The following is a 10,029-nucleotide window of genomic DNA, read 5'->3' as shown; positions in this document are numbered from 1 at the left end:
GCACGGTGGCGGACCGGCCGAACGCTCCTCCGGGGTTCTGGACTCGGAACCGGCCCGGGGGTCACCGGGTCACCGGGTCACCGGGTCACCGGCCAACACCGACAGAAACACGGCTTGGAAAAAATGTTCGTCTTGGCTGGAATTCTTCTTCCTTCCTGAAAACTCAGGGAAGACCCGGCCCCCGACCCGACCCTGGCCCCTGATCCGGCCCCTGATCCGGCCCCGACCCGGCCCCCGGCCCCCGGCCCCCGCCCCCCGGCCCCCAGCCCGGCCCAAGTCACACTCTCTTTTTGGTAAGTTGCCGGACAGCAGCAGGGGAGACACCTGGACGGCAGGAGGGCGGGATGAGGCGCGAGCCGGACCTCCGGGTCCAGACCTGGGTTCGGGTTCCAATCCACGTCCAGAACGTCCGAGGAGGAGAACAAGACATCACCGTGACTTGGGGGAGGGGGGTTCAAAAATGTACGCCACACCCTCCTGCTAGTTAGCTTAGCACAATGACTGGTGGTCTATGGGTTTGTTAGCCGTCACCCATCAGTCGTCGAGGAACCACCGCTCTCATTCCAGCTAAACAAGCCGGAATTACTTTTCCCGGAAAACCGGCGGAGGGATTTGAAAGAGGACCTGGGGGGGTCAAAGGTCGAGGCCCGGCCGTCCTCCGCGATTCCGTCCTCCTGTTCTCGACTCTTCATGGAGGCAGAGCTTTCCTCCAGCAGGGCGTCCAAGAGCTATGGTGTAATTGGTTAGAAGACTTCCCGCAGCTGCTGAGAACTTGGATCTTCTTCCGTTCCTTCTTTCTGCGCCAAAGACGAGGAGATCCGTGCGAGGACGCTCCTCCCGCCGGGATCCCACTTCTTGACGACCGCCGTCGGGGGCCGGGTCGTAGCATTTATCGTGCTAAGCTAAGTAGCAGGGGACGGTAGACGTCACCGGAGATGATCCACATCCCTGAAGAACCTCCGGCGCCGAATTATCCTTTGTCCTGGAGAGTTCTGGGCCGGCTCCGGGCCGAAGCGCGAGGCACCTCAGAGATCTTTCTGTTTTGACATGTTTCCGATAAACACAGTAAGGCAGTTTGATTCTGGCTCGCCTCCCAACGCCAGAGAAACTTTAGGGGCGGGAAAGAAAGTACAATTTGTTTTTTCTCTTTCCTCCCCCCGCTTTGAGATCACCGGTGTAAAAACAGCTACAATCAAAAAAGAGGCACTTTATAAAAGAGTATATAGATATCTAGGCTATATAGTATTGATCATTATACTGTATACTGTATATCTTATATACCATTGTAATGTGTCGCTTTATAGTAGAATTGTGTAAACGTAGAAGAAATGAGGAAACGTACTACAGTATATACTATAGTCCATGTTCTACTTGTACACTATAGTAAATACCATAGTTTAATATACAGGTTTTTTTGTCTTGTTTTTTCACTTTTTTTTAAAGCAGACGCCAGAAAAGTCCCGACACCCTCAAAGTCCTTCCCGAGCGCCGCGGGGTCCCGCCGCGTCCTGCACGTCATTGGTTCTCTCCAGACGTTTGACTGGAAGGTCTCGCCAGCGGCCGACGGAAAGGGACGGTTTGCCGGCTGAGGGTTTCAGAGCCGCACAAAAGACGCCGGGTCTAATTCACGCCCAAAGATGGCGGTTACGCCATCGGGAATCTGCTGCAAACGCCACCCTTTTCCTGGAGATTATTGAACATCTGGGCCTCCACGGGCCGCCGGGGTCGGAGCTGGAGAAGGTCCCGTGGACGGGGATCCTCCTCGGACCCTCGCTTTCAGGTCTTTCTCGCCAGCGAGTCGCACGTCGGAGGCTTAAACCGCCGTCCAAATTGCCGTTTACGCCAAGAAGCGCTGTGCTAATTTGCTAGCTCGCAGGCTAACATGCCGTGATGGACTCGCACCGCCGGCCCTCCTGAGGGACGCGCGTGAAATTAATAATTTAGAAATGCCATGGCGGCGGCCGGGATTCTGACGTGCCGTCACACAAAAGAAACGCAAGATGAAACCGGTTATGTATTTGTAAAGTTTGTCAGCAGCGGCTTGAAGGTCAGACCTGCGCTGGAACGCACCCGGGTTCGGGTTCGGATTCATGCCAAAGCAAGAAGCCGTCGGAGCCAAAGCCAAGGCTAACCCTCGACGGGGCCCGCGGGCGCCGCCGGGGGACGTCGACTTCCGTGTGAAAATGCAAATGAAACGGAAGAAGATCTCGCAGCGACGGCCGACTGAGAGCGTTTCACGACGGTTGCGTAAGCCAGGTGGGACCCCGCGCAGCCGCGCTCTTCTTTTGTATAGAAACACAAAAGAAGCACATATATATCCATACAGCAGCAAAAGGAGGGGCCTCTCGGGTGTGAAGACTTTTGGGGCGTCAGCGTGTGTGTGTGTGTGTGTGTGTGTGTGTGAGTCTAGCGCCGTGACGTGTGGAGCGAAAACCTGCCCAGCTGTTGTTTCCCGCCGCCGTGAACCAAAGCGGCGGTCGGCGACCTTTCACCCCGGCGTGCGGACATGGGACGGCGTGACGGCTGGCCGGCGTGGAGGCTCCGCCCACACGGCTGTGCTTCGCCGGAGATCCGTTGCTTGGCGCCGATTCCCATCGGGACTCGGCCCCGCGAGCCGAGCACGCCGCCGTCTGCGCCGAACGTCACTTTCCATCAAACCAAGGCCAATGCCGTTTCCTTACCCTGTGTTTGGTGTGTGTGTGTTTGCATGTGTGTGTGTGTGTGTGTGTGTGTGTGTGTGTGTGTGTGTGTGTGTGTTTGGCACATGTTTGGCTGACAGGAAGCCGTGGTCGGGGCGGGCCGGGGGCTCCGGCTGGGGGTTCCGGTGTTCAGACTCCAGAGGAAAGTTCTGCTGCGGCGCCACCGAGACGCGCTCCAGGATCCAGATCCAGATCCAGATCCAGATCCAGGCGGCGAGCGCGGATCAGCAGTCTGGACGGGGAGAGAGGGAAACACGCCTGGAGTCAAATCACAAAGATCTCAGCGCTCAGACAGCATCTGGTTTTCAGACGGTTTCCTGCGGAGGTTGAGGTCCGTTGGCTCGTTTTGGAAACGACGATCAATTAAACCGATTCTCGATTGAAATGCTTAACTGTTTTGAATTCCCGCTTTCGTTTCTCTCCTCCAGACCTCCCGTGTCGCCACCCCGAGACCTGACGTTTGTCTCGTCCGGCCGATAAAGACGTGCGAGCAGCTCATTCGGGAAACGAGACGTTTCAAGTTTGCGGGACGTCGTGCCTCTGTTGACGTTCAGCGGATTGAATAAAGGCCGGGCAACATCGGCCTGAACGCGGTCCGTCTCCAACCGCCTCCGTGATCCCGGTGACGCCGATGTGTCCTGCACCTGAAGCCTACTGATCCTTCACGGACCGCCTGAGGAGCGCCAAACCGAGGCGTGGGAACGGAGCGGCGGCCGCTAGCGAGGCACATGATGCAAAAGGCCGCCGACTGAACAAACGGTTGTTTATATTTATTGTTTCGCTGGAGGATCTGAGCTGTGCTGCAGCCTGCGTCCGCCAAACACACATTAAATCATTTCCATGGCGGGAGGAGGAAAGGGGAGGCAGGGGGAGGAAGGGGGGGCCGGCAGCCGCCACGTGACTCCCCGCAGCCGCCGGCTCACCCACACGAGCGCCGACACCTGGCCCCGCTCGCCGTCCTCGCAGCGCCGCCTGCGTGAAAAGGCTCATTACCAGCAGACAAATCAATTGGCCGGGCTCTCTGAACGCCCACTCCTGATAATAAGAGACTCTACAGACGACCCGCAGCCGGGAAGCGCCGCCGCGCCGCCCGCCGGCGAGACGCCAGCGCGCTCGCCGCCGACGGACGGGAGGGGAGGGGAGGGGAGGGGAGGGAGCAACCGAGAGCCAGACGAGGCTCGACTGCGGCTCGCTCTCAGCGCGAGGAAGGCCGGAGAACATCGGCGGGGAACGCGGACGTCCTCCTCGGCGTCCCTCTGGAAACCGGTTCACGGGTTCACATGGAGCTTAAACAGCACCGCAAACGGAGACATGCGACCGTTCGCAGCTCCGGACACGTCAGGGTCTCCAGGAACACCTTTGGACTGCAGGAGGAACCCGGAGAACCCCGAGGAACCCCAAGCAAGCACGTGGAGAACATGGAGACTTCCACTCAGGGAGCCTCCTCACCGAGCCTTCTGCTTTCAAACATGGCCGTCCGGAGCTGCGAACCGACGCCACGGCGACCGAACCGACGTGCACGTGGATCCGCTCCTCCTTACCTTGACCGTCCTTCCTGCTGATCTGGTGTGCTCGAAGTTCTTCTGATTTGCAGAAATCAATACTGGCGTAAGCGTTGAGGCCGCCGCTCACAGCTCCTCCTCCCACGCCGTAGGCGGCGGTGGCGACGGCGCGCTCGGCTCCGGCTTGAGGGCTCTCCTTCACGGCCAAGTCAAGGTCAATATAGTTAAGGCCTTGTTCGGCGGGCTGAGGAGGAGGCGTGGCCGACAGGCTCGCCGCCTGGCCGGCCTCCCACAGCGAGCAGTCCAAGCTGCGGCGGTGGCTCGCCGCCTGGCCGCCGTCGGGGAAGAGGGAGGTAGAAGAGGGCGGGTGGCGCGGCACGGAGGGGGGCGGGGCGAAGACCTCCGGGTGGCGGCTGCGCCGGGCCGGCCTGCCGCTGCGCTCCGGCGACTGGAAGGACTTGACCGGGGAGAAGCCCGAGCCGGGCTCCTGCTCCAGGGACACGGACGGCCTCGCCGGGACGCCGCCGTCGTCCGTGAAGGCGGCGGGACGATCTTTGACCGCCGCCTTCTTCCCCTTGGAGCGATACCCGACGTCGCCCTCCGCCGCCAGAGGAGAGGACGTGCTGTGTTCGTGCCGGGGTTTGGGGGCGGCGGCGAGCGGCGGGCCCCGGGCGACGCCGAACGTGGAGACGACGCGGGCCGGCGCGGCCGGCGGCTTCCCCAAGTCCATGCTGACGTACTCGGCCGGTGCGGACAGCGGCGCCGAGAAGCTGCGCGGGAGGTGGGCGGGGTTATCGTGGGTGAGGATGGGCCGGTTGGAGGGCCGGAGGGTCCCGTGGATGACGGGCCGGCCGCCGTCCGGCCCGCCGGGCCCCCCGTCCTCCTTGAACACGATGCTGACGTACTCGCCGACGTTCGGGGCCCCCGGCGGCGCCTCCTTCACCCGCGGCAGGGTGTTGGCCTTGGCCACGTCCGAGGAGACGGCGAGGGGGCGGGCCCTCCGCTGCTGCTTCGGGCTTTTCCCGCCGGGTCCTCGTTTCTGCGGGTGGCGTCCGTCTTTGCCGCCCTTGAAGTCGGCCCCGGCCCTCGGCAGGCTGAGGCCCCTCCCCGCCGACACCGCCTTGTCCTCCAGGCTCTCGCTGCTGGCCGAGCTGGAGGAGAAGGAGGACGAGGACATGGAGAGCCGGCAGCCGCCCGCCGGGCCCACGCCCAGCTTGTTCCTCTTGTGGTACCCGGCGCCGCCGCCCCTCCCCGCACCCTCGTGCCCGCCGCCGTCCTTCTTCCCGTCGCCCTTGTTCAGATCCTCCTCGAAGCGGGAGTAGAGGGTGTGCTGATACGCTCTGGGCAAGGAGAAGTAGGAGTTGAACATCTTGGGCTGCAGCTGGTGCTGCTCGGGGTGGGAGGGCGGCGTGCTGCAGGCCGAGCGGCTGCTGACCGGCGAGATGTTCATGTAGTCGCCGGCGGCCCGGCTCTCGGCGGCCGACCGGCCGTCCCACATGCCGAGCCCGTGGAGGTCCGTGGAGCTGCTGCTGTTGGGCGACATGACCATGTAGCCCTCCACGCTCGGCTGCCGGACGTGCCGGGGCGGAGACACGCTGTTGTTGGGGGTCATGGCCATGTACTCGTCGTCGTCCGCCGCCGCCGCCGCCGCCGCCTTGGCGCCGGCCTCGGACATGCCGATGGACAGCGAGAGGGCCACGGGGGACGTGACTCCCGGCAGCATGGACATGTAGCCGCTGTCCGGCGGAGCGTCCGCGTCCCTCCGGCCTTTGTCCAGCCTCTTGCGGCCGTCGGGCAGCGCGCCCGGCGCCGGCGCGCCGCGGTGCGACGGCCGCTCCGTGTTGGTACTCCGGGACATGACGGCGTAGTCCTCGTCCTCTTCGTCGTCGTCCTTCCGAGGAGGAGCCGGACGCTCGTGCGCGGCCAGAGGCAGCGAGGCCCTCTTGCTGAGCAGCCGGCGCTCGGCCTCCGACTCGCGGCTGGACGAGCGGCGCAGGATGCGCCGGCCTTTGGCGCGGTGGTGGGAGCCCAGGAGCCCCTCCCGCTGCCCCATCACGATGTAACTAGAGGGCCCTTCTCCGTGCACGTGGTGGCCCGACAGGCCGGGCGCCAGCAGGGAGTGCTCGCCGGGGCTGGAGCCGTACTCGTCGGACGAGCCGTAGTCGCTGGGCGAGCCGGACACGGAGACCCTCTGGGAGACGCGGGAGTAGGAGCACACCGTCATGGCGCCCGCCGCCGCCCCCGCCAGGCCGCATTCGGAGCCGTGACCCGAGCTGGACGAGAGGCTCGGCGCCGGCGAGGGGGCGGGGTTGGGCGTGTAGCGCGCCAGGCTGAGGGTGATCTTGGCGGGGGTCGGGGCCCGGGTGGGCTTGGGCCTCAGGGTGGGCGTGGTGGAGCAGGACCCGTTGAGGCTGGGGCTGGAGCTGGCCCACGTCCCCTTGGCGCAGGCCCCGCCCTCCTCCGAGCGCGCCCCGATGCTGGCCGTCCGGGCCCGGGGGAACCCGTGGCGCGACGTGGGCGAGGTGCTGGTGCTGCTGCCGCCCGTGCCCGGCGTCTCGGTGCGCGCGCGCCTGGAGAAGCCCACCTGGCTGGGCGGCAGGTTGGGGTGGTGGCGGCGGCTGGGGACGCTGATGGGGTTGGACGCCGTGCCGCCGCCGCACGACGTGCCCACCGACTGGGACTTGCTGCGCTGCCGGAACTCCTCGCTCAGGGCCTTCATGGCCTCCAGCAGGGTCTCGTGCATGTTCTGGGCCACCACCGAGTCGTCCACCTGCATCCAGAACTCCCCGGGGCCGGTGACGGCGGAGCGACCCACCTCGATGAAGAAGAAGTTCTCCGAGTGGCCGCACCTGCGGACGTTCATCAGCTGCAGCACCACGGCCGCCACGTCCGAGTTGAGCTTGACGAAGTTGACCGTCTTGTCGGTGAGGCACAGCCGGTAGATGCCCACCAGGTTCCTGGCGTGACCCAGGCCTTTGGGCCACACCTTCACCTGCCACACCTCCTTGAAGGTGGGGACGGGCGACGGGGAGCTGCACTCCCCGCTGCTGCCGTAGTCCTCCGGGGTTCTACCTGCAGGCACAGAGAACATGGTGAACACCAGGGCTTCTGCACCTCCACCTCTGACACCAACCGACAGGACACGGACCGAGGAGCGGAGGCCATCTCCTGTCCAGAAGATCTCCTGTCCAGAAGATCTCCTGTTCAGAAGATCTCCTGTTCAGAGGATCTCCTGTCCGGAGGATCTCCAGTCCAGGTGTTCTCCTGTCCAGAAGATCCCCTGTCCAGAAGATCTCCCGTCCAGGTGATCTCCACCGTGGAACCCCCAGCTGCGACGGCTACACATCGCCCCCCCCCCTCCTCTGCTCCTCCACCTGATATCTCCCATCCTCGCCAGCCCGCGTGCACGCCCGGCGTGGACAGGTGTGATGCAACACCGGCGTGTGCGCGTGCACCAACGCACTGTGCATCTATCAATCGATTTTATTTATTTATTTATGTATTTTTTTGCAGCATTAATCTACATGAGGGGCGGGCGAGCCTTGCCGGGCGGCGGGATTTCGAGGGATGGCGGCGGGGGGTGCACGGGGGGTGCGCGGGGGGGTGCACGGCGCCGACAACGTAAACACGAGGATAACCGACGGAAAACACGTTTTCCCCGCGAGGCTCGCACCGGCCGCCGCCGCCGCCGCCGCCGCCTTCCTTCCGGCGGACACCGAATGTAGGTTAGGCGAGCGGCGGCGGCGGCGGCGGCGGCGGCGGCCGCGCAGGAAAAACAAAAACACGGGCACCAGCGGCGTGCACGGTGATAGGCTGCGCGTACATGATGCATCCCCCGGATGGTTGCTATATGCCCACTGCGCCATGCAAGAAAAAAAAAAAAAAAAAAAAAAAAGAAAAACACGCCGTCGTGTGAAAAACGTGCAGCGTCTCCGCGGGAGGGGGGGGGGGGCGAAGCCGCGGGTTTCCTTTTCATCCGCCGCTTTCACGCAAATATGTGCAGCGCGCAAACACGGCGCACGCCGCCCATGGCGTGTGCGTGTGCCCCCGTGCACTTGTTCTTCACAGGACACACACACACACACACACACACACACACTGCAGCACTTGGGGGTGAGGAGGAAGAAGAGGAGGAGGAAGGGGGGGGGGGCGAAACCGCGATGCTCCGCAAAACACACGCAAACGTGCGTGAGGAGAGAGAAAAAGGCCGGCCCGCGGCGGCGCGCTCCGGGCTTACAGTTGCACTGGAGGTCCAGCATCGCCTGGAACCACTCGCCCTGGACCTCCTCGCTGTCCGCCGCGATGGCGAAGCTCTCGCTGCGAGTGTAGAGCACGATCATGTGCTTGTTCTTGGAATCCGCCCGCTTGTTGATGTTGAAGCAGCTCTCCAGGCTCAGCACCTTCTTGGGGACGGGAGACTTGCTGCGGAATTTCTTCTCGTTCTCGTAGTACTCGAGCCGTGCGGGACCGCGCTCCGAGGCCGCCCGCAGCACGAAGAAGCGCCGGTGCATGGACTTGTGCTTGCGGAGGTAGCCGCTCTTCTGCACGTCCTCGTAATGCTGCTCGGCCGCGGGGGGCTCCATGGCGCGGGGGAAGGGGGCGGGAGGGGGGGGGGGGGGGGGTTAGCGTGCGTGTCCGGGTGTGCGCCCCATCAATCCAGGGCCGGCCGCATCCCGCGTCCCGCCCGCGTCCACGCCGCGCAGGGCGGGAGAGTCAGCCGAGCCGCGCTCCGGAGCCGCCGTCCATGGCGAGAATCCGGCGGCTTCTCCGCGGAGAGGAGGATCGGGGTGGGGGTGGGTGGGGGGGAAGCGGAGGGGTTGGGGGGGTGGGGGGGCGCCCCGCGTCCCGCAGCCCCGGCCGAACCCGCCCGAACCCGCACCGAACACGCTGCAGATCGGCCGCCCGTGGACGGCTCCGCTCCTGCACCTGTCTGTGGATGCCCGCCGACGAACGACAGCGGCGTCAAGCCGGCCGCCTTAGAGCCCCGCATCCGGTTTGAACCTTTCAAAATAAAACAAGCACGATAGATTTTAGTGCAACGAGGTTCAAGATATAAACAACAACAACAAAAATATGAATAATGATCAGAATAATTCACCAATGGTTACATCACGAAACGTTCAATTACATCAGTTTTCCTTATAGCTGATGTCCCCTGAAGGAGCAGCCGACGGGAGACATCATAATGTTGTTGTTGTTATCATCATCAACATCATCATCATCGATGTCGTCGTCATCAATATTATTATTATTGTGGTTGTTGTTGTTGATCTTTGCTCACCGAGAATCCAGCTATTTGTTTTTAAATGACAGCCAAATATGCCCGATGGGTCGCTTTTATAATCGCAATTTGCCATCGTGCTTTTACTTTGAAAAGCCGAGCTCCTCAGTTTCCGGTGCTTCCCGCCTCTCCCCGGCCAGCTTCACGGAGCCCCTGCGAGACTGGCACGTCCAAAGCCGGTGGCAGCCAGGAGCCCGGGGCTGCACGGCGGACGCGCCGCGCACACGAACACCGTGTTCGGTGGCGTGGGAGGGGAAGCAAGGGGAGGGGGCTTCGGAAGCCGTGGCGTGGATGAGCTGGTCCTCCGTGGGGTCAGAGCGGAGGATTGCTTTTAATCGTCCACAAACCAAAAACATCTTGTTTGAGGGTTCGAGGACAGGACCTGCAGACCCGCAGACCTGTAGACCCGCAGACCTGCAGACCCGCAGACCCGCAGACCTGCAGACCCGCAGACCTGCAGACCTATGGAGCTTCTATGGAGGAGCAGAAGATCCACGAGAAAACCTGAACTCATTCCTGCATAACAAGATGCGTGTGGAAAAAACAC

General features: G+C 63.0%; 1 protein-coding gene across 1 annotated transcript; it reads right to left on the bottom strand.

Moving 5' to 3' along the window:
* Positions 1-271: 271 nt before the first annotated feature.
* LOC147216526 (insulin receptor substrate 1-B) lies at positions 272-8,784 on the bottom strand. The gene is made up of 3 exons (XM_086176836.1): positions 8,439-8,784; positions 4,241-7,273; positions 272-2,931 (listed from the first exon to the last, which is right to left on the bottom strand). The coding sequence occupies exons 1-3, from the start codon at positions 8,782-8,784 to the stop codon at positions 2,924-2,926; spliced, it is 3,387 nt and encodes a 1,128-aa protein (XP_086032962.1). The 3' UTR covers positions 272-2,923.
* Positions 8,785-10,029: the final 1,245 nt, after the last annotated feature.

This window comes from Fistularia commersonii, chromosome 29 (assembly GCF_037954325.1).
Source record: "Fistularia commersonii isolate RoL2024-O1a breed Wild chromosome 29, RoL_Fcom_v1.0, whole genome shotgun sequence".
NCBI lineage: Eukaryota > Metazoa > Chordata > Actinopteri > Syngnathiformes > Fistulariidae > Fistularia > Fistularia commersonii.
This window is presented reverse-complemented; position numbering and strand designations above follow the sequence as displayed.

What these genes read in the sequence shown, in the direction of transcription:
- LOC147216526 (XM_086176836.1), bottom strand. Translation starts at nt 8,784, where the DNA reads ATGGAGCCCCCCGCGGCCGAGCAGCATTACGAGGACGTGCAGAAGAGC. An exon ending in GCTGGACCTCCAGTGCAACT is followed by an intron (nt 7,274 to 8,438) that starts GTAAGCCCGGAG and finishes CTGTGCCTGCAG; the next exon opens with GTAGAACCCCGGAGGACTAC.